This window comes from Carcharodon carcharias, chromosome 14 (genome assembly GCF_017639515.1).
Source record: "Carcharodon carcharias isolate sCarCar2 chromosome 14, sCarCar2.pri, whole genome shotgun sequence".
Classification (NCBI taxonomy): domain Eukaryota; kingdom Metazoa; phylum Chordata; class Chondrichthyes; order Lamniformes; family Lamnidae; genus Carcharodon; species Carcharodon carcharias.
The window spans coordinates 70,747,126-70,771,013 of record NC_054480.1 but is presented as its reverse complement, the minus strand read 5'-3'; the positions used below and the strand labels follow the sequence as shown (position 1 = coordinate 70,771,013).

The following is a 23,888-nucleotide window of genomic DNA, read 5'->3' as shown; positions in this document are numbered from 1 at the left end:
TGGCAGGACTGTGCAAAAAATCTCCCAAGTTTAGCCATCATATACTTTAAATAAGCAGCAGCCACCAGGACTAAAGCTGGGAGGAAGAATTGCAACTAAAATATCACAGTGCTGTGGGAGCTGTTCATTCCTGGAAGATATTAGCTCCATTTCTCTAACAAAGTGATATATGAACAGCTAATCTCCTTCCTGATTCCAATCCCTTTTTCTGCTGCTACTGATTTCCAGTTTAAATTGTGTTACAACTGCCCCTCCCGGCATCATTTACTGCTCTCAGTCTTGACGCTAAGCTCGGATGGCAAATTAAACTGCAAATCTCCTCTCTTGACTGGAAACTTAAGCAGCTGTTTTCTGACCTGTTTTCTTTACAACCATTAGTATTCCATAAATCAAATTCTGAGTGAGTTAATCAGTATCCTGAATAAGTGCAATCCCAAACAGGCTGCATCAGTTGCAAAGATAACATAACAGAAGGACGGGATACCTGTGATCTATTTAAAAGAAAATAAATACTTTAAATTTATTCTGCAAATTTCATTGGATCTACACAGTAAAGTTTCTTGAATAATCTTCTGGCTTAAGAATCAGAAACATGGAGTCCAGTGCAGTGGCTACTGTTTCTCTCAAGTAAATAACAGATTATAATGTATTAGACTGGCATTGAGGGAGTGCTATGCTGTTGGAGGCACAGTCTTTCAGATGAGATGTTAAACCAAGATTCTGCCACAGCATTCAGGCAGATGTGAAACATCTCATGGCACCATTCAAAGAAGAGCGGGTAGTTCTCCCCTGTATCCTGGTCAACATTCCTCCCTCAGCTACACTACAAACGAACAGAGTTGTCATTCATCTGTAGGTGTAATCACGCACATATTATCCATCATGTTGTTTATGTAACTGCAGTAATTATATTTAAAAGCAATAAATTGGCTATGAAACACTTTGGATCTTGACAACATGAAAGGCACTGTATAAATCAAGCTCTTTCTTTCCAGATGTGGCTCAGTGACCTCATTTCAGGGACTACCAATTCTGATCATTATCTATTTTCATTATATTCCTTAGGCCCTCTGTTTTGAAAGCCAATCCTATCGCATTCATTTCTGTTCAAACCAAAACCTTCTTAAACAACATTCCTTACAGAATCAACTTTTTTCACAACCTTCCCTTTTCTCTACAAGTCAATTTGGTTTATTCACTAAACTCAAGTAAAACCCACTAGACATCATACCTAATGCTTTCATAATCAGCAAACATTACAATAAAAACTTACATGCTTTGTATACAATAAATATTATTACATTCTGTATTGGCCTTATTGTTTTAAATATTTTAACTGACCATGAGCAACAATAGGGAAAATTCACCAGCACAAGTTGTAAACGTTTACATAAAACATTGCTGGGTTCTGCTCCCCTCTGTACAACTGCTCTTCCTCCATGATCATTCTGGAATGCAAAGTTCATCTGTGGCTTCTCTCCTCTGCTACAAATTGTCTTCTTAGCCCCTCTCTCCTGCACCCTCACCTCTAAAAAATGTCCACAGGCTACTTTGTCACTAAGATTCAAAGCATTGTTTCAAATCTATTGTCTCCTCAAAAGAACCTTGACTTCTCTATCGTCGCAACCTTTTCATTTTCAACCTCTCACTCCTCTTCAAAATCCTTCAGCATGCTGTTGTTTCACAAATCTTCCGCTCAACTCCATGAATGAACCTCATCAGTCAGGTTTCTGCCTCAAATACAGCACTCGTATTACCTTCATCAAAGTAATAAATAACATTCTATGTGATTGAGGTAAACTATCCTTCCTCAACATTTTCGATATGCCTGCAGCCTTTGAGATATTTGACCACACCATCACTTGTTGTCCATCTGGGCGGCACTGCACTTGTCTGCTTCTATTTTCACCTATCCATTACTTGTCATATAATTGCCTGCAATTCTCTTCCCATTCCTGCATTTTAAATATAGAGTTTCCCATGGATTTGCTCTTGGTCATCTACTATTTCTACATGCTGCCCCTCAGCAATATCATCTGGAAACATATAAAAGAGAAACAGTGAGTGCTGGAAGAACACATTTGTGGAGAAAGAAACAGAGTTAATGTTTCGAGTCCAATATGACTCTTCTTCGAAACCTGCCAGTTTCCACATGTACACTGACAATACCCATCTTGCTTGATCCCCCCACTGCTTCTGATTTATCACACTGCTTGTCTAACATCCACATTGGATGATCAGGAATTCCCCCCAATTAAATATTCCAAAGGCTTAAGACACTGTCTTCATTCTACACTATAAAATTCTGTTCCTAGGCACCGATTCAATCCCTCTCCCTGGACACTATCTGAGGTTGAACTATTTGACCCAGAGCTGAGCTTCTGACTACAAAGCCTTTTATTTCCACCTCCGAAACATTGCCTGACTCAGCCACCTCAGCTCATCTGCTGCTGAAACACTCATCCAAGCTTTTGTTAACGCTAGACACGATTATTCAAATGCTATCCCAGCCAGCCTCACACTTGAACCTTCCACAAACTTGAGTTCATCCAAAACTCTGCTGCCTGTATGCTAACTTGCACCAAATCCTATTCACCCATCACCCCTGTGCTCTTTGACCGAGAATTCTCGGCTGTTGCACAACCTACAGTCTTCATTCCACCACTTCAGCTGCCAAGACCTGAAATTCTAGCACTACCTCCCTAAACATCTTTGCCTCCTTATCCTCCCTTAAGACACTCCTTAACACCTATTTTGTTGATCAAATTTTGATCACCTGTCCTTATAGTCCGTTACGTGGTTCAGCGTCAAATTTGGTTTGATAACCTCCTGTATAAAGCCTTGGGACATTTTGCTATATTAAGGTGGTATATAAATGCAAGTTGTTATTGTAAATGTCAAAATGAACACGGATGTAATCCTGGAAAAAATAAAGCGTCTCAAAACAAATTGGGCTTTAGTACTGAGGTACCAAACAAACCATAAAAAAAATTGGTAAGTGCTCAATAAGTCCCTTACTTATTTGTAAAGTCAGGGATTGTTCTGATGGACTGGACAGTGGTGGATATTGTAGCATGATTCAAGAAGGGCAATTAGTCAGAACTGGAAATTTATAGCTGGAAATATGTTGTAGGCAAGTTGCTAGAAGGAATTGCAAGTTACCATTTCAACAGTGAAGGGATTCTGAAGAGGATCTTAACATGGCTGCTGGAAAAGGTCAATTTTCAAAAAGCTTCAGCTTAGATGCCACATAATAGCATATGTTATAAGAAAAACCCATGTGAAATTCAAGGACAGACCTTGGTTTGGATAAGTAATTGGCTGCATTCTCGCACATAACATTGTTGTTAATGTCAGTTGCTTTTCACTGTCTACATTTATAATTTGAATACAGGCATTGTGGAAATTGCAAATTTGCATGTGACACAAAGAACTGTGTTATTTAAGAACCTTGGATAAGAAAAAAAAGTCAGACGATATGAAATAGGTGAATGGGTCCCCATCTGGTGGATGATAATTACTGCAGATAAATAGACTTACTTAAGTATGGGAACACTTAAGGCTTAAAGTAAAAACAGAATTACCTGGAAAAACTCAGCAGGTCTGGCAGCATCGCCGGAGAAGAAAAGAGTTGACGTTTCGAGTCCTCATGACCCTTCGACAGAACTTGAGTGATTCCAAGAAAGGGGTGAAATATAAGCTGGTTTAAGGCGTGTGGGGGGGGGTTTGGGTGGGGGGAGAGAAGTGGAGGGGGTTGGTGTGGTTGTAGGGACAAACAAGCAGTGATAGATAGAAGCAGATCATCAAAAGATGTCACAGACAACAGAACAAAAGAACACATAGGTGTTAAAGTTGGTGATATTATCTAAACAAATGTGCTAATTAAGAATGGATGGTAGGGCATTCAAGGTATAGCTCTAGTGGGTGGGGGGAGCATAAAAGATTTAAAAATATTTAAAAATAATGGAAATAGGTGGGAAAAGAAAAATCTATATAATTTATTGGAAAAAACAAAAGGAAGGGGGAAGAAACAAAAAGGGGGTGGGGATGGAGGAGGGAGCTCAAGACCTAAAGTTGTTGAATTCAACATTCAGTCCGGAAGGCTGTAAAGTGCCTAGTCGGAAGATGAGGTGTTGTTCCTCCAGTTTGCGTTGGGCTTCACTGGAACAATGCAGCAAGCCAAGGACAGACATGTGGGCAAGAGAGCAGGGTGGAGTGTTAAAATGGCAAGCAACAGGGAGGTTTGGGTCATTCTTGCGGACAGACCGCAGGTGTTCTGCAAAGCGGTCGCCCAGTTTACGTTTGGTCTCTCCAATGTAGAGGAGACCACATTGGGAGCAACGAATGCAGTAGACTAAGTTGGGGGAAATGCAAGTGAAATGCTGCTTCACTTGAAAAGAGTGTTTGGGTCCTTGGACAGTGAGGAGAGAGGAAGTGAAGGGGCAGGTGTTGCATCTTTTGCGTGGGCATGGGGTGTTGCCATAGGAGGGGGTTGAGGAGTAGGGGGTGATGGAGGAGTGGACCAGGGTGTCCCAGAGGGAGCGATCCCTACGGAATGCCGATAGGGGGGGTGAAGGGAAGATGTGTTTGGTGGTGGCATCATGCTGGAGTTGGCGGAAATGGCGGAGGATGATCCTTTGAATGCGGAGGCTGATGGGGTGATAAGTGAGGACAAGGGGGACCCTATCATGTTTCTGGGAGGGAGGAGAAGGCGTGAGGGACAGGGAGGTTTGGGTCATTTGAGGTTAGAAAATGGGATAAAAGGAAGGATTAAAAAAGGGCATAAAACAATGAATAAATGAATAAAAATTAAAATGAGTGGATAAAAAATAATAATGAATATAAAAAAAGAGGATTTAAAAAAGGGTGAGGATAGAGTAGAGAGTTCATGGTCTGAAGTTGTTGAACTCAATGTTAAGTCCACAAGGCTGTAAAGGACTAATGGTAAGATTATGGTATCAGAGCAGGGACAGGGGGTGTGTGTGTGAATGGTACCAGGGCACTGACAGTGTGTGCGTGTGTGTGTGTGTGGTACAGGGGCAGTGATGGTGTGTGTGTGTGTGTGTGTGCGAATCGTACGGGAGCAGTGACTGTGTGTGTGTGTGTGTGTGTGTGTGTGTGTGTGTGTGTTTGTGTGTGAATGGTATCAGGGCAGTGACAGTGTGTGTGTGTATGTAAATGGTATCGGGGCAGTGGCGATGTGTGTGTGTGTGAATGGCACTGGAGCAGTGACGGAGTGTGTGTGTGTGTGTGAATGGTATCAGGGCAGTGACGGTGTGTGTGTGTGTGTGTGTTTATGGTATCGGGGCAGTGACAGTGTATGTGTGTGTGAATGGTATCAGGGCAGTGAAGGTGTGTGTGTGTGTATGTGTGTTTATGGTATCGGGGCAGAAACAGTGTGTGTGTGTGTATGTGCCTATGTGAGTGCGTGTGTGTGTGAATGGTATCGGGGCAGTGACGGTGTGTGTGTGTGTTTATGGTATCGAGGCAGTGATGGTGTGTGTGGTTATGTTATCGGGACAGTGAGGGTGTATGTGTGCTTATGGTATCGGGGCAGTGACGGTGTGAGTGTGCTTATGGTATCGGGGCAGTGACGGTGTGAGTGTGCTTATGGTATCGGGGCAGTGGCAGTTTGTGTGTGTTTATGGTATCGAGGCAGTGACGGTGAGTGTGGTTATGATATCGGGGCAGTGAGGGTGTGTGTGTGCTTATGGTATCGGGGCAGTGGACGGTCTGTGTGTGTGTTTATGGTATCGGGGAAGTAGACGGTCTGTGTGTGTTTATGGTATCAGAGCAGTGACAGTGTGTGTTTGTTTATGGTATCGGGCCAGAGACGTTGTGTGTGTTTGCTTATGGTATCGGGGCAGTGACGGTGTGTGCGTGTGTTTATGGTATCGGGGCAGTGACGGTGTGAGTGTGTCTGGTATCGGGGCAGTGACGGTGTGTGTGTCTGGTATCGGGGCAGTGACGGTGTGAGTGTGTCTGGTATCGGGGCAGTGACGGTGTGAGTGTGTCTGGTATCGGGGCAGTGACGGTGTGAGTGTGTCTGGTATCGGGGCAGTGACGGTGTGAGTGTGTCTGGTATCGGGGCAGTGACGGTGTGAGTGTGTCTGGTATCGGGGCAGTGACGGTGCGTGTGTGTGTTTATGGTATCGGGACAGTGAGGGTGTGTGTATGTGTGTGTGTATTGTACCAGGCTGTGACAGTGTGTGCGTGTACATGAATGGTACCGGGGCAGTGACGATGTGTGTGTGTGTGTGTGTGTGTGTGTGTGTATGGTATCGGGACAGCGATGGTGTGTGTGTGTTTATGGTATCGGGACAGTGACAGTGTGTGTGTGTTTATGGTATCGGGACAGTGACGGTGTGAGTGTGTGAATGGTATCGGGGCAGTGACGGTACGAGTGTGTGAATGGTATCGGGGCAGTGACGGTGTGTGTATTTATGGTATCGGGACAGTGACGGTGTGTGTGTGTTTATGGTATCGGGGCAGTGACAGTACGAGAGTGTGAATGGTATCGGGGCAGTGACGGTATGAGTGTGTGAGTGGTATCGGGGCAGTTACGACGTATGTGTGTGTGTGAATGGTATTGGGGCAGTGACAGTGTCTGTGTGTGAATGGCACCGGGGCAGTGATGGTGTGTGCGTGTGAATGGTATCAGGGCAGTGATGGCGTGTGTGTGTTTATGGTATCGAGACACTAATGGTGTAAGTGTGTTAATGGTATTGGGGCAGTGACGATGTGTGTGTGAATGGTATCGGGGTAGTGATGATGTGTGTGTGAATGGTATCGGGGCAGTGACGATGTGTGTGTGAATGGTATCGGGGCAGTGACGATGTGTGTGTGAATGGTATCGGGGCAGTGACGATGTGTGTGTGAATGGTATTGGGGCAGTGATGATGTGTGTGTGAATGGTATCAGGGCAGTGACGATGTGAGTGTGTGAATGGTATCAGGGCAGTGACGGTGTGAGTGTGTGAATGGTATTGGGGCAGTGACGGTGAGAGTGTGTGAATGGTATTGGGGCAGTGACGGTGAGTGTGTGAATGGTATTGGGGCAGTGACGGTGTGAGTGTGTGAATAGGAATGGGGCAGTGACGGTGTGTGTGTGTGAATGGTATTGGGGCAGTGACGGTGTGAGTGTGTGAATGGTATGGGGGCAGTGACGGTGTGAGTGTGTGAACGGTATCGGGGCAGTGACGATGTGTGTGTGAATGGTATCGGGGCAGTGACAAGGTGTGTGTGAATGGTATCGGGGCAGTGACAAGGTGTGTGTGAATGGTATCGGGGCAGTGACAGTGTGTGTGTGTTTATGGTATCGGGACAGTGACGGTGTGCGTGTGTGAATGGTATCGGGGCAGTGACGGTACGAGTGTGTGAATGGTATCGGGGCAGTGACGGTGTGTGTGTTTATGGTATAGGGACAGTGACGGTGTGTGTGTGTTTATGGTATCGGGGCAGTGACAGTACGAGCATGTGAATGGTATCGGGGCAGTGACGGTACGAGTGTGTGAGTGGTATCGGGGCAGTTACGACGTATGTATGTGTGTGAATGGTATTGGGGCAGTGACGGTGTCTGTGTGTGAATGGCACCGGGGCAGTGATGGTGTGTGCGTGTGAATGGTATCGGGGCATTGATGGCGTGTGTGTGTTTATGGTATCGAGACACTAATGGTGTAAGTGTGTTAATGGTATTGGGGCAGTGACGCTGTGTGTGTGAAAGGTATCGGGGTAGTGATGATGTGTGTGTGAATGGTATCGGGGCAGTGACGATGTGTGTGTGAATGGTATCGGGGCAGTGACGATGTGTGTGTGAATGGTATCGGGGCAGTGACGATGTGTGTGTGAATGGTATTGGGGCAGTGATGATGTGTGTGTGAATGGTATCGGGGCAGTGACGGTGTGAGTGTGTGAATGGTATCGGGGCAGTGACGGTGTGAGTGTGTGAATGGTATTGGGGCAGTGACGGTGAGAGTGTGTGAATGGTATTGGGGCAGTGACGGTGAGTGTGTGAATGGTATTGGGGCAGTGACGGTGTGAGTGTGTGAATAGGAATGGGGCAGTGACGGTGTGTGTGTGTGAATGGTATTGGGGCAGTGACGGTGTGAGTGTGTGAATGGTATTGGGGCCGTGACGGTGTGAGTGTGTGAACGGTATCGGGGCAGTGACGATGTGTGTGTGAATGGTATCGGGGCAGTGACAAGGTGTGTGTGAATGGTATCGGGGCAGTGATGATGTGTGTGTGTGTGTGTGTGAATGGTATCGTCGCAGTGACAGTGCATGTGTGCGTGTGTGTGTATGTGTGTGTGAAAGGTATGGGGCAGTGACGGTGTGTGTGTCTGTGCGAATGGTACTGGGGAACTGACAGTGTGTGTGTGTGTGTGTGTGTGTGAATGGCATCGGGGCAGAGACGGTGTGTATGAATGGCACCAGGGCAGTGACGGGGTGTGTGTGCGTGAATGGCATCAGGGCAGAGACGGTGTGTATGAATGGCAACGGGCATGTGCATGTGTATGTGTGAATGGTATGGGGCAGTGACAGAGTGTGTGTGTGTGAATGCTTTCAGGCAGTGACAGGGTGTGTGTGTGTGTGTGTGTGTGTGTGTGTGTGTGTGTGTGTGTGTGTGTGTGTGTGTGTGTAAATGGTATCGGGGCAGTGATGGTGTGTATGAATGGTATCGGGGAAGTGACGTTGTGTGTGTGTGTGAATGGTATCGAGGCAGTCACAACGTGTGTGAATGGTATCAGGGCAGTGATGGTGTGTGTGTGTGTGAATGGTATCAGGGCAGTGACGTGGTGTGAGTGTGTGTGTGTGAATTGTATCAGGGAAGTGACAGTGTGTGTGTGTGTGTGTGTGTGTGTGTGTGTGAATGGGTATAGGGGCAGTGACGGTGTGTGTGTGTGTCTGTGCAAGTGGTACTGGGGCACTGACAGTGTGTGTGAGTGTGTGTGTGAATGGTATCAGGGCAGTGACGGTGTGTGTGTGTATGTGTGAATGGCACCGGGGCAGTGACGGTGTGTGTGTGTGTGTGTGTATGAATGGCATCGGGGCAGAGACAGTGCGTTTGAATGGCAGCAGGGCAGTGACGGGGAGTGTGTTTGTGTGTGAATGTTATCGGGGCAGTGACTGTGTGTGTGTGTGTGTGTGAATGACATCGGGGCAGAGACGGTGCGTATGAATGGCACTGGGGCAGTGACCATGCATGTGCATGTGTGTATGTGTGAATGGTATGGGGCAGTGACGGTGTGTGTGTGTCTGTGTGAATGGTATCGGGGCAGTGATGGTGTGTGTGAATGGTATCAGGGCAGTGACTGTGTGTGTGTGTGTGTGTGAATGGTATCGAGGCAGTGACAACGTGTGTGTGAATGGTACCAGGGCAGTGACTGTGTGTGTGTGTGTATGTGTGTGTGATTGAATGGTACCGGGGCAATGACGGTGTGTGTGTATGTGAATAGTATCAGGGCAGTGATGGTGTGTGTGTGTTTGTGTGTGTGGGTTGTATATGTGTGTGTGTATTGTACCAGGACAGTGACAGTGTGTGTGTACGTGAACAGTACAGGGGCACTGACGATGCGCGTGTGTGTGTGTGTGTGTGTGTGTGTGTGTGTGTGTGTGTGTGTGTGAATGGTATCGGGGCAGTGATGGTGTGTGTGTGTTTGTGTGTGTGGGTTGTGCATGTGTGTGTTTATGGTATCGGGGCAGTGACAGTGTGTGTGTGTTTATAGTATTGGGGCAGTGATGGTGTGTGTATGTGTGTGTGTGTGTGAATGGTGTCGGGGCAGTGATGGTGTGTGTGTGTGGGTTGTGTATGTGTGTGTTTATGGTATCGGGGCAGTGACAGTGTGTGTGCGTTTATGGTAACGGGGCAGTGATGGTGTGTGTGTGTGTGTGTGTGTGTGTGTGTGTGTGTGTGTGTGTGTGTGTGTGTGTGTGTGTGTGTGTGTGTGTGTGTATTGTACCAGGACAGTGACAGTGTGTGTGTGTATGTGAATGGTACCGGGGCAGTGACGATATGTGTGTGTGTGTTTATGGTATCGGGGCAGTAACGGTGTGAGTGTGAATGGTATCGGGGCAGTGACGATGTGTGTGTGAATGGTATCGGGGCAGTGACGACGTGTGTGTGAATGGTATTGGTGCAGTGACGACATGTGTGTGAATGGTATCGGGGCAGTGACGACATGTGTGTGAATGGTATCGGGGCAGTGACGGTGAGAGTGTGTGAATGGTATTGGGGCAGTGACGGTGTGAGTGTGTGAATAGGAATGGGGCAGTGACGGTGTGTGTGTGAATGGTATTGGGGCAGTGACGGTGTGAGTGTGTGAATGGTATTGGGGCAGTGACGGTGTGAGTGTGTGAATGGTATCGGGGCAGTGACGATGTGTGTGTGAATGGTATCGGGGCAGTGACAAGGTGTGTGTGAATGGTATCGGTGCAGTGACAGTGTGTGTGTGTTTATGGTATCGCGACAGTGACAGTGTGTGGGTGTGAATGGTATCGGGGCAGTGACGGTACGAGTGTGTGAATGGTATCGGGGCAGTGACGGTGTGTGTGTTTATGGTATCGGGACAGTGACGGTGTGTGTGTGTTTATGGTATCGGGGCAGTGACAGTACGAGCGTGTGAATGGTATCGGGGCAGTGACGGTACGAGTGTGTGAGTGGTATCGGGGCAGTTACGACGTATGTGTGTGTGTGAATGGTATTGGGGCAGTGACGGTGTCTGTGTGTGAATGGCACCGGGGCAGTGATGGTGTGTGCGTGTGAATGGTATCGGGGCATTGATGGCGTGTGTGTGTTTATGGTATCGAGACACTAATGGTGTAAGTGTGTTAATGGTATTGGGGCAGTGACGCTGTGTGTGTGAAAGGTATCGGGGTAGTGATGATGTGTGTGTGAATGGTATCGGGGCAGTGACGATGTGTGTGTGAATGGTATCGGGGCAGTGACGATGTGTGTGTGAATGGTATTGGGGCAGTGATGATGTGTGTGTGAATGGTATCGGGGCAGTGACGATGTAAGTGTGTGAATGGTATCGGGGCAGTGACGGTGTGAGTGTGTGAATGGTATTGGGGCAGTGACGGTGAGAGTGTGTGAATGGTATTGGGGCAGTGACGGTGAGTGTGTGAATGGTATTGGGGCAGTGACGGTGTGAGTGTGTGAATAGGAATGGGGCAGTGACGGTGTGTGTGTGTGAATGGTATTGGGGCAGTGACGGTGTGAGTGTGTGAACGGTATCGGGGCAGTGACGATGTGTGTGTGAATGGTATCGGGGCAGTGACAAGGTGTGTGTGAATGGTATCGGGGCAGTGATGATGTGTGCGTGAATGGTATCGGGGCAGTGACGAAATGTGTGTGAATGGTATCGGGGCAGTGACGACGTGTGTGTGAATGGTATCGGGGCAGTGACGACGTGTGTGTGAATGGTATCGGGGCAGTGACGACGTATGTGTGTGTGTGTGTGAATGGTATTGGGTCAGTGACGACATGTGTGTGAATGGTATCGGGGCAGTGACGACGTGTGTGTGAATGGTATCGGGGCAGTGACGATGTGTGTGTGAATGGTATTGGGGCAATTACAATGTGTGTGTGAATGGTATCGGGGCAATAACGATGTGTGTGTGAATGGTATTGGGGCAGTGACGATGTGTGTGTGTTCGTGAATGATATCGAGGCAGTGACAATGTGTGTGTGAATGGTACCAGAGCAGTGACTGTGTCTGTGTGTGTGTGTGTGTGTGTGTGTGTGTGTGTGTGCGCGTAAGTGAATGGTACCGGGACAATGACGGTGTGTGTGTATGCAAATGGCATCAGGGCAGTGATGGTGTGTGTGTGTGAATGGTATCAGGCAGTGAAGGTGTGTGTGTGTTTGTGTGTGTGTGTTGTGTGTGTGTGTTTTTATGGTCTCGGGCAGTGACGGGGTGTGTGTGTTTATGATATCGGGGCAGTGATGGTGTGTGTGTGTACACGAATGGTACTGGGGCAGTGACGATGTGTGTGTGTGTGTGTGAATGGTATCGGGACAGCGACGGTGTGTGTGTGTTTATGGTATCGTGACCGTGACGGTGTGTGTGTGTTTATGGTATCGGGACAGTGACGATGTGAGTGTGTGAATGGTATCGGGGCAGTGACGATACGAGTGTGTGAATGGTATCGGGGCAGTGACTGTGTGTGTGTGTGTGTGTGTGTGTGTGTGTGTGTACGTGAATGGTACTGGGGCAGTGATGGTGTGTGTGTCTACGTGAATGGTACTGGGGCAATGACGGTGCGCGTGTGTGTGTTTATGGTATCAGGGCAGTGACGATATGTGTGCGAATGGTTTCAGGGCAGTGACGATGTGTGTGTGAATGGTATCGGGGCAGTGACGAAGTGTGTTTGAATGGTATCGGGGCAGTGAGGATGTGTGTGTAAATGGTATCGGGGCAGTGACGATGTGTGTGTGAATGGTATCGGGGCAGTGACGATGTGTGTGTGAATTGTATCGGGACAGTGACGATGTGTGTGTGAATAGTATCGGGGCAGTGATGATGTGTGTGTGTGTGTGTGTGTGTGTGCTTATGACATCAGGGCACTGATGGTGTGAGTGTGTGAATGGTATCAGGGCAATGACGGTGTGTGTGTGTGATTGGCACCGGGGCAGTGACGGTGTGAGTGTATGAATGGTATTGGGGCAGTGACGGTGTGAGTGTGTGAATAGTATTGGGGCAGTGGCGGTGTGTGTGTGTGAATGGTATTGGGGCAGTGACGGTGTGTGTGTGTGAATGGTATCGGGGCAGGGACGATGTTTGTGTGAATGGTATCGGGGCAGTGACGAGGTGTGTGTGAATGGTATCGGGGCAGTGACGAGGTGTGTGTGAATGGTATCGGGGCAGTGACGAGGTGTGTGTGAATGGTATCGGGGCAGTGACGAGGTGTGTGTGAACGGTATCGGGGCAGTGATGATGTGTGTGTGAATGGTATCGGAGCAGTGACGATGTGTGTGTGAATAGCATCGGGGCAGTGACGATGTGTGTGTGAATAGTATCAGGGCAGTGACGATGTGTGTGTGAATAGTATCGGGGCAGTGATGATGTGTGTGTGTGTGTGTGTGTGTGTGTGTGTGTGTGCTTATGGCATCAGGGCACTGATGGTGTGAGTGTGTGAATGGTATCAGGGCAATGACGATGTGTGTGTGTGAATGGCACCGGGGCAGTGACGGTGTTGAGTGTATGAATGGTATCGGGGCAGTGACGGTGTGTGTGTGTGTGTGTGTTTATGGTATCGGGGCAGTGATGATGTGTGTGTGAATGGTATCGGGGCAGTGATGATGCGTGTGTGAATGGCATCGGGGCAGTGACGATGTGTGTGTGTGTGTGTGTGTGTGTGTGTGTATATATGGTAATGGGGCAATGACGGTGCGTGTGTGTGTGTGAATGGTATCGGGGCAGTGACGATGTGTGTGTGAATGGCATCGGGGCAGTGACGATGTGTGTGTGAATAGTATCGGAGCAGTGATGATATGTGTGTGTGTTTGTGCTTATGGCATCAGGGCACTGATGGTGTGAGTGTGTGAATGGTATCAGGGCAAGGACGATGTGTGTGTGTGAATGGCACCGGGGCAGTGACGGTGTGTGTGTGTGAATGGTATTGGGGCAGTGATGGTGTGAGTGTGTGAATGGTATTGGGGCAGTGAAGGTGTGTGTGTGTGAATGGTATTGGGGCAGTGATGGTGTGAGTGTGTGAATGGTATTGGGGCAGTGAAGGTGTGAGTGTGTGAATGGTATCAGGGCAGTGATGGTGTGAGTGTGTGAATGGTATCGGGGCAGTGAAGGTGTGAGTGTGTGAATGGTATCAGGGCAGTGATGGTGTGATTATGTGAATGGTATCAGGGCAGTGACGTTGTGTGTGTGAGAATGATATCGGGGCAGTGAAGATGTGTGTGTGAGAGGGGTACCGGGATAGTGACGATGTGTGTGTGTGTGTGTGTGAACATGAATGGTACTGGGGCAGTGATGGTGTGTGTGTGTACGTGAATGGTACCAGGGCAGTGACGATGTGTGTGTGTGTGTATATGGTACTGGGGCAATGACGTTGCGTGTGTGTGTGTTTATGCTTTGGGACAGTGATGATGTGTGTGTGAATGGTATCGGGTCAGTGACGGTGTGTGTGTGTTTATGGCATCAGGGCACTGACGGTGTGAGTGTGTGAATGGTGTCGGGGCAATGACGATGTCTGTGTGTGAATGGTATTGGGGCAGTGACGGTGTGAGTGTGTGAATGGTATCGGGGCAGTGATGCTGTGAGTGAGCTTATGGTATCGGGGCAGTGACGACGTGTGTGTGAGAATGGTATCGGGGCAGTGACGGTGTGTGTGTGAGAATGGTACCGGGGCAGGGACTATGTGAGTGTGTTAATGGTATTGGGGCAGTGACGGTGTGAGTGTGTGTGTGAATGTTATTGGGGCAATGACGGTGTGAGTGTGTGAATGGCATTGGGGCAATGACGGTGTGAGTATGTGAATGGTATTGGGGCAATGACGGTGTGAGTGTGTGAATGGTATTGGGGCAGTGACGGTGTGAGTGTGTGAATGGTATTGGGGCAGTGACGGTGTGAGTGTGTGAAAGGTATTGGGGCTGTGACGGTGTGAGTGTGTGAATGGTATTGGGGCAGTGACGTGTGAGTGTGAATAGTATCGGGGCAGTGATGATATGTGTGTGTGTGTGAGTGTGTGTGTGTGTGTGCGCTTATGACATCAGGGCACTGATGGTGTGCGTGTGTGAATGGTATCAGGGCAATGACGATGTGTGTGTGTGAATGGCACCGGGGCAGTGACGGTGTGAGTGTGTGAATGGTATTGGGGCAGTGATGGTGTGAGTGTGTGAATGGTATTGGGGCAGTGACGGTGTGAGTGTGTGAATGGTATTGGGGCAGTGACGGTGTGTGTGCGTGAATGGTATTGGGGCAGTGACGGTGTGATTATGTGAATGGTATCAGGGCAGTGATGATGTGTGTGTGTGTGTGAACATGAATGGTACTGGGGCAGTGATGGTGTGTGTGTGTACGTGAATAGCATCGGGGCAGTGACGATGTGTGTGTGAATAGCATCGGGGCAGTGACGACATGTGTGTGAATGGTATCGGGGCAGTGATGATGTGTGTGTGAATGGTATCGGGGCAGTGACGATATGTGTGTGTGTGCATGTGCTTATGGTATCGGGGCAGTGACGGTGTCTGTGTGTTTATGGCATCAGGGCACTGATGGTGTGAATGGTATCGGGGCACTGACGATGTGTGTGTGTGTGTGTGTGTGTGTGTGTGTGTGTGTGTGTGTGTGTGTGTGTGTGTGCTTATTGTATCGGGGCAGTGGTGTGAATGGTATCGGGGCAGTGACGATGTGTGTGTGAATGGTATCGGGGCAGTGACGATGTGTGTGTGAATAGCATCGGGGCAGTGACGATGTGTGTGTGAATAGCATCGGGGCAGTGACGACATGTGTGTGAATGGTATCGGGGCAGTGATGATGTGTGTGTGAATGGTATCGGGGCAGTGACGATATGTGTGTGTGTGCATGTGCTTATGGTATCGGGGCAGTGACGGTGTCTGTGTGTTTATGGCATCAGGGCACTGATGGTGTGAATGGTATCGGGGCACTGACGATGTGTGTGTGTGAATGGTAGCGGGCAGTGATGGTGTGAGTGTGTTAATGGTAGCGGGGCAGTGACAGTGTGAGTGTGTGAATGGTATCGGGGCAGTGATGGTGTGAGTGAGCTTATGGTACCGGGGCAGTGACGATGTGTGAGTGTGTGTGCGTGTGTGTGAATGGTATCGGGCAATGACGATGTGTGTGTGTGAATGGTATCGGGGCAATGACGATGTGTGTGTGTGAATGGTATCGGGGCAATGACGATGTGTGTGTGTGAATGGTATTCGGACAGTGACGGTGTGAGTGTGTGAATGGTATCGGGGCAGTGATGGTATGAGTGTGTGAATGGTATCGGGACAGTGACGGTGTGAGTGTATGAATGGTATCGGGGCAGTGACGGTGTGATTATGTGAATGGTATCAGGGCAGTGACGGTGTGAGTGTGTGAATGGTATCGGGGCAGTGACTGTGTGAGTGTATGAATGATATCGGGGCAGTGACGGTGTGATTATGTGAATGGTATTGGAGCAGTGACGGTGTGAGTGTGTGAATGGTATTGGGGCAGTGACAGTGTGAGTGTGTGAATGGTATTGGGGCAGTGACGGTGTGAGTTTGTGAATGGTATTGGGGCAGTGACGGTGTGAGTGTGTTTATTGTATCGAGACACTAATGGTGTAAGTGTGTGAATGGCACTGGGGCAGTGACAATGCGTGTGTGAGAATGGTATCAGGGCAGTGATGATGTGTGTGTGTGTGAATGATATCAGGGCAAGTGATGATGTGTGTGTGTGTGAATGATATCAGGGCAGTGATGATGTGTGTGTGTGTGTGTGTGAATGATATCAGGGCAGTGATGATGTGTGTGTGTGTGTGTGTGTGTGTGTGTGTGTGTGTGTGTGTGTGTGTGTGTGTGTGTGTGAATGGTATCAGGGCAGTGACGGCATGTGTGTGTGTGTGAATGGCACCGGGGCAGTGACAATGCGTGTGTGTGAATGGTATCGGGGCAGTGATGGCGTGTGTGTGTTTATGGTATCGAGACACTAATGGTGTATGTGTATTAATGGTATTGGGGCAGTGACGGTGTGTGTGTGTGTGTGAATGGTATCAGGGCAGTGATGGTGTGTGTGTGTGTGTGTGTGTGTGAATGGTATCAGGGCAGTGACGGCATGTGTGTGTGTGTGACTGGCACCGGGGCAGTGACAATGCGTGTGTGTGAATGGTATCGGGGCAGTGATGGCGTGTGTGTGTTTATGGTATCGAGACACTAATGGTGTATGTGTGTTAATGGTATTGGGGCAGTGACGGTGTGTGTGTGTGTGTGTGTGTGTGTGTGTGTGTGTGAATAGTATCAGGGCAGTGATGGTGTGTGTGTGTGTGAATGGCATCAGGGCAGTGACGGTGTGTGTGTGTGAATGGCATCAGGGCAGTGACGGCGTGTGTGTGTGTGATTGGCACCGGGGCAGTGACAGGGTGTGTGTGTGTGTGAATGGCATCGGAGCAGAGACGGTGTGTATGAATGACACCAGGGCAGTAACATGGTGTGCGTGTGTGTGTGAATGGTATCAGGGAAGTGACGGTGTGTGTGTGTGTGTGTGAATGGTATCGGGGCAGTGACAGTGCATGTGTGCGTGTGTGTGCGTGTGTGTGTGAATGGTATGGGGCAGTGACGGTGTGTGTGTCTGTGCGAATGGTACTGGGGAACTGACTGTGTGTGTGTGTGTGTGTGTGTGTGTGTGTGTGTGTGTGTGTGTGTGTGTGTGTGTGTGTGTGTGTGTGTGTGTGTGAATGGCATCGGGGCAGAGACGGTGTGTATGAATGGCACCAGGGCAGTGACGGGGTGTGTGTGCGTGAATGGCATCGGGGCAGAGACGGTGTGTATGAATGGCAACGGGCATGTGCATGTGTATGTGTGAATGGTATGGGGCAGTGACAGAGTGTGTGTGTGTGAATGCTTTCAGGCAGTGACGGTGTGTGTGTGTGTGTGTGTGTGTGTGTGTGTGTGTGTGTGTGTGTGTGTGTGTGTGTGTGTGTGTGTGTAAATGGTATCGGGGCAGTGATGGTGTGTATGAATGGTATCGGGGAAGTGACGTTGTGTGTGTGTGTGAATGGTATCGAGGCAGTCACAACGTGTGTGTGAATGGTATCAGGGCAGTGATGGTGTGTGTGTGTGTGAATGGTATCAGGGCAGTGACGTGGTGTGAGTGTGTGTGTGTGAATTGTATCAGGGAAGTGACAGTGTGTGTGTGTGTGTGTGTGTGTGTGTGTGTGAATGGGTATAGGGGCAGTGACGGTGTGTGTGTGTGTCTGTGCAAGTGGTACTGGGGCACTGACAGTGTGTGTGTGTGTGAATGGTATCAGGGCAGTGACGGTGTGTGTGTGTATGTGTGAATGGCACCGGGGCAGTGACGGTGTGTGTGTGTGTGTGTATGAATGGCATCGGGGCAGAGACAGTGCGTTTGAATGGCAGCAGGGCAGTGACGGGGTGTGTGTTTGTGTGTGAATGTTATCGGGGCAGTGACTGTGTGTGTGTGTGTGTGTGTGAATGACATCGGGGCAGAGACGGTGCGTATGAATGGCACTGGGGCAGTGACCATGCATGTGCATGTGTGTATGTGTGAATGGTATGGGGCAGTGACGGTGTGTGTGTGTCTGTGTGAATGGTATCGGGGCAGTGATGGTGTGTGTGAATGGTATCAGGGCAGTGACAGTGTGTGTGTGTGTGTGTGTGTGTGAATGGTATCGAGGCAGTGACAACGTGTGTGTGAATGGTACCAGGGCAGTGACTGTGTGTGTGTGTGTGTGTGTGTGTGTGTGTGTGTGTGAATGGTATCGGGGCAGTGATGGTGTGTGTGTGTTTGTGTGTGTGGGTTGTATATGTGTGTGTGTATTGTACCAGGACAGTGACAGTGTGTGTGTACGTGAACAGTGCAGGGGCACTGACGATGCGTGTGTGTGTGTGTGTGTGTGTGTGTGTGTGTGAATGGTATCGGGGCAGTGATGGTGTGTGTGTGTTTGTGTGTGTGGGTTGTGCATGTGTGTGTTTATGGTATCGGGGCAGTGACAGTGTGTGTGTGTTTATAGTATTGGGGCAGTGATGGTGTGTGTATGTGTGTGTGTGTGTGAATGGTATCGGGGCAGTGATGGTGTGTGTGTGTTTGTGTGTGTGGGTTGTGTATGTGTGTGTTTATGGTATCGGGGCAGTGACAGTGTGTGTGCGTTTATGGTAACGGGGCAGTGATGGTGTGTGTGTGTGTATATGTGTGTGTGTGTGTGTGTGTGTGTGTGTGTGTGTGTGTGTGTGTATTGTACCAGGACAGTGACAGTGTGTGTGTGTACGTGAATGGTACCGGGGCAGTGACGATATGTGTGTGTGTGTTTATGGTATCGGGGCAGTAACGGTGTGAGTGTGAATGGTATCGGGGCAGTGACGATGTGTGTGTGAATGGTATCGGGGCAGTGACGACGTGTGTGTGAATGGTATTGGTGCAGTGACGACATGTGTGTGAATGGTATCGGGGCAGTGACGACGTGTGTGTGAATGGTATCGGGCAGTGACGACGTGTATGTGAATGGTATCGGGGCAGTGACGACGTGTATGTGAATGGTATCGGGGCAGTGACGACGTGTGTGTGAATGGTATCGGGGCAGTGACGACGTGTGTGTGAATGGTATCGGGGCATTGACGACGTGTGTGTGAATGGTATTGGGGCAGTGACGATGTGTGTGTGAATGGTATTGGGGCAGTGACAATGTGTGTGCGAATGGTATCGGGGCAGTGACGACGTGTGTGTGAATTGTATCGGGCCAGTGACGATATGTGGGTGTGTGTGCTTATTGTATCAGGGCAGTGACAGTGTGTGTGTGTTTATGGTATCGGGGCACTGATGATGTGTGCGTGTAAATGGCACCGGGGCAGTGACGGTGTGTGTGTGTGCGTGTGTGTGTGAGAATGGTATCGGGGCAGTGATGGTGTGTGTGTGTGTGAATGGTATCGGGGCAGTGACGGTGTGTGTGTGTGTGAATGGTATCGGGGCAGTGACGGTGTGTGTGTGTGTGAATGGTATCGGGGCAGTGACGGTGTTGATGTGTGTGAATGGTATCGGGGCAGTGAAGGTGTTGATGTGTGTGAATGGTATCGGGGCAGTGACGGTGTGGGTGTGTGTGAATGGTATCGGGGCAGTGACGATGTGGGTGTGTGTGTGTGTGTGAATGGTATCGGGGCAGTGACGGTGTGTGTGAATGGTATCGGGGCAGTGACAGTGATGGTGTGTTTGTGTGTGTGAATGGCACCGGGGCAGTCACGGTGTGTGTGTGTGTGTGTGTGTCTGAATGCTTTCGGGGCAGCGACAGTGTATATGTGTGTGTGTGTGTGTGTGTGTGTGTGTGTGTGTGTGTGAATGGTAACGGGTAGTGATGGTGTATGTGAACGGCACAGGGCAGTGACGGTGTGTTTGTGTGTGTGAATGATATTGGGGCAGTGATGGTGTGTGTGAATGGTATCGGGTCAGTGAAGGGGTGTGTGTGTGTATGAATGGCACCGGGGCAGTGACTGTGTGTGTGAATGGCAGTGACAGTGTGTTTATTACCAGCGGGGCGGTGACAGTGTGTTTATTACCGGGAGCACGGTGACAGTGTGTTTATTACCGGGGAGGGGGGCAGTGACAGTGTGTTTATTACTGGCGGGTTGGTGAGGGTGTGTTTATTACCGAGGTGGTGACAGTGTGTTTATTACTGGGGGGGCAGAGATGGTGTGTTTATTACTGGGGGGGGAGGCAGTGAAAGTATATTTATTACTGGGGTGGGGGGGGGCAGTTGTGTTTAGCACTGGCGGGGCGGTGACGGTGTGTTTATTACCGGAGCAGTTATGGGGTGTTTATTACCAGTGAAGCAGTGACAGTGTGTTTCTTACCGGGGCAGTTAAGGTGTGTTCATTACCAGCGAAGCAGTGACGGTGTGTTCATTACCGGGGCAGTTACGGTGTGTTTATTACCAGCGAAGCAGTGACGGTGTGTTTATTACCGAGGTGGTGATGGTGCGAGTGTTTATTACCGGGGCAGTGATGGTGAGTTTATTACCGGGGCGGGGGGGCGGTGACAGTGTGTTCATTACTGGCAGGGCGGTGACAGTGTGTTTATTACCGGGGCAGTGGCGGTGTGTTTATTACCAGCGGGGCGGTGACAGTGTGTTTATTACCGGGAGCATGGTGACAGTGTGTTTATTACTGGGGAGTGGGGCAGTGACGGTGTGTTTATTACTGGCGGGTTGGTGACGGTGTGTTTATTACCGAGGTGGTGACGGTGTGTTTATTACCGAGGTGGTGACGGTGTGTTTATTACCGAGGTGGTGACGGTGTGTTTATTACCGTGGGGCGGGGGCGGTGTGTTTATAGCCGGGGGGAGGTGGTGAAAGTGTATTTATGGGGGGGGGTTGGGAGGCACAGCGGTGATTTGATTAGTACCCGAGGGGGCGGTGACAGTGTGTTTATTACCGGGGGCGCAGTGACAGTGTGTTCATTACCGAGGCAGTGACAGTGTGTTTATTACTGGGGCAGTGACGGTCTGTTTATTACTGGGGTGCGGGGGCGGTGTGTTTATTACCGGGGGCGGGGGCGGTGTGTTTATTACCGGGGGGGAGGCGGTGAGTGTGTTTATTACCGGGGGGAGGGGGCAATGACGGTTTGTTTAGTACCCGGGGGGCAGTGACAGTGTGTTTATTACCGGGGGCGTGGTGACAGTGGGTTTATTACTGGGAGCACGGTGACAGTGTGTTTATTACTGGTGAGGAGGCGGTGATGGTGTGTTTATTACCGAGGTGGGGGGGCGGTGACAGTGTGTTTATTGCCGGGGAGGGTGGTGACAGTGTGTTTATTACCAGGGGTGGCGGTGACAGTGTGTTTATTACCAGGGGGAGGAGGCAGTGATGGTGGGTTTATTACTGATGGGGGGGGAGGGGGGTGATGGTGTGTTTATTACCGTGGTGGCGGTGATGGTGTGTTTATTACCGGGGAGGAGGGGGGGGGGGGGGCGGTTACGGTGTGTTCATTACCGGCAGGGCGTTGTTAGTGTGTTTATTACCGGGGGGTGGGGGTGGTGTGTTTATTAGCTGGGGGGTGATGATGGTGTGTTTATCACCGGGGTGGGGGCAGGTGCGGTCTGTTTATTACCAGCGAAGCGGTGACAGTGTGTTTATTACCAGGGTGGTGATGGTGCGAGTATGTTTATTACCGGGGCAGTGATGGTGAGTTTATTACCGGGGCGGTGACCGCATATTTATTACCGGCAGGGCGTTGTTAGTGTGTTTATTACCGGGGGAGGGGGCAATGTGTTTATTATCGGCGAGGCAGTGACGGTGTGTTTATTACGGGGTGGTGATGGTGGGAGTGTGTTTATTACCGGGCAGTGATGGTTAGTTTGTGACCAGGACGGTGACGGTGTGTTTATTACCGGAGGGGCGGTGACGGTGTCTCTATTACCGTAGGGGGTGGTGACAGTGTGTTTATTACCGAGGGGGGGGGAGACGGGGGACGGTGACGGTGTGTTTATTACCGGGGGGAGGGGGCGATTACAGTGTGTTTATTACCGGGTGGGGGTGGGGGGGTCGGTGACGGTGTTTATTACCGGGGGGGGTGGGGGAATCGGTAACGGTGGGTTTATTACCGAGGAGGGGGGTCGGTGTGTTTATTACCGGGGTGGGGATTGGTGAAGGTGGGTTTATTACTGGGGGGGGGGGTCGGTGACGGTGGGTTTATAACCGGGGGGGGGGGGGGTCGGCGTGTTTATTACCGGGGGGTCGGGAGTCGGTGTGTTTATTACCGGGGGGTCGGTGGAGGTGGGTTTATTACGGGGGGGGGGGGGGGGGTCGGTGAAGGTGGGTTTATTACCGGGGTCCAGCTTTAACCTTTCGGGACCGGGAGCTGCTGCGGGGCGGCCGAGGCCCAGGAAGCACCCCTCCGGCCGGACCTCACTCACCTCTCCCTCAGACCCCGTCTCCTCCTCCTCCGGAACCTCATCCTCATCGCCGATCGTCCCGATAAAATCCAAAGCCGCCATCGAGCTGCGACAAACCGATTAGATTCGGGATCGGAACGGGCACGTGTGGAGAATCTAGAACCGGTGCTGCTGGGGGAACGTCCGTCGCCAACACCCGATCCGCAGGACCGGCGTCCGGAACAAACAGTCCGCAGAACAATCGTTCCGGCTGCCGGACTGAAGGCTGTGAGCTCAATACCCTTACCCAGGCTCTCAGTCAATAACCCACAGTTAGGTCAATGTAATTCTACAAACCATAACTCAAAGTCAATAGAGTACATGGATAAAAAAAACTACCAGTTCCTCATTTATTTTATCCCTCATTCAAGGTCTCGATCAGTGATGGGCAACCTCGGCTAGTGAGTGAGCCGCACGAGTGTCCCTCCTTCATCTCAGTGGCAGCAAGATTGAAATCTGGCGCGTGCGATCCATTACACAATTAGGGGCAAATTAAATGAACGGCAAATGTAACATAGGAAGGCACAACATCCCATATTCCCCGGTTTCATAACCAAGACGGTCTCCCAGGATAGTGTACTTTTGCCCACTGCGCATGCGTACCTAGAATTTGCAGGGCGTGCCGATTGAACTGTAGCAGCACTTTGATTGGACAGGGAGGGAGCGCACGGCTCTCAGTCAATGTTGTGTGCAATCAGCACATCCCTCATTTCACATAACCTCACCACCATATTTTACATGTGTATCACTTCAGTAATACCAGTAGGAAAAAAATCATGCGGACGGAAACCAGCAGGCAATCCTACACGTGGGCAACTGTCAACAAATGTCTCATGGGTCGCACTCAGAACTCTGATGGGCTCCACTGCTCTAGACACTAACTCCAACATAACTCCAAAATAATAGAAATAGGTGAGAAAAGAAAAATCTATATAAATTATTGGAAAAAACAAAAGGAAGGGGGAAGAAACAGAAACGGGGTGGGGATAGAGGAGGGAGTTCAAGATCTAAAGTTGTTGAATTCAATGTTCAGTCTAGAAGGCTGTAAAGTGCCTAGTCGGAAGATGAGGTGCTGTTCCTCCAGTTTGCGTTGGGCTTCACTGGAACAATGCAGCAAGCCAAGGACAGACATGTGGGCAAGAGAGCACATTCATTTAGATAATATCACTATCTTCAACTCCTCTGTGTTCCTTTGTTCTTTTGTCTGTGACATCTTTTGATTATCTGCTCCTATCACTGCTTGCTTTGCGTGTCCCTACAACCACACCACCCCCCCAACTTCTCTTCGCCA

At 49.7% G+C, this 23,888-nt stretch overlaps 1 protein-coding gene across 1 annotated transcript in view; it reads right to left on the bottom strand.

Annotated features, from left to right (window-relative positions):
- Positions 1-23,118, bottom strand: part of ddx27 (DEAD (Asp-Glu-Ala-Asp) box polypeptide 27) — a 56,411-nt gene extending 33,293 nt beyond the window's left edge. Inside the window, exon 1 of the mRNA XM_041205169.1 lies at positions 22,580-23,118. Within this exon, the coding sequence (XP_041061103.1) occupies positions 22,580-22,660 (81 nt within the window). The 5' untranslated portion in view covers positions 22,661-23,118. The remainder of the gene's footprint in view (positions 1-22,579) is intronic.
- Positions 23,119-23,888: the final 770 nt, after the last annotated feature.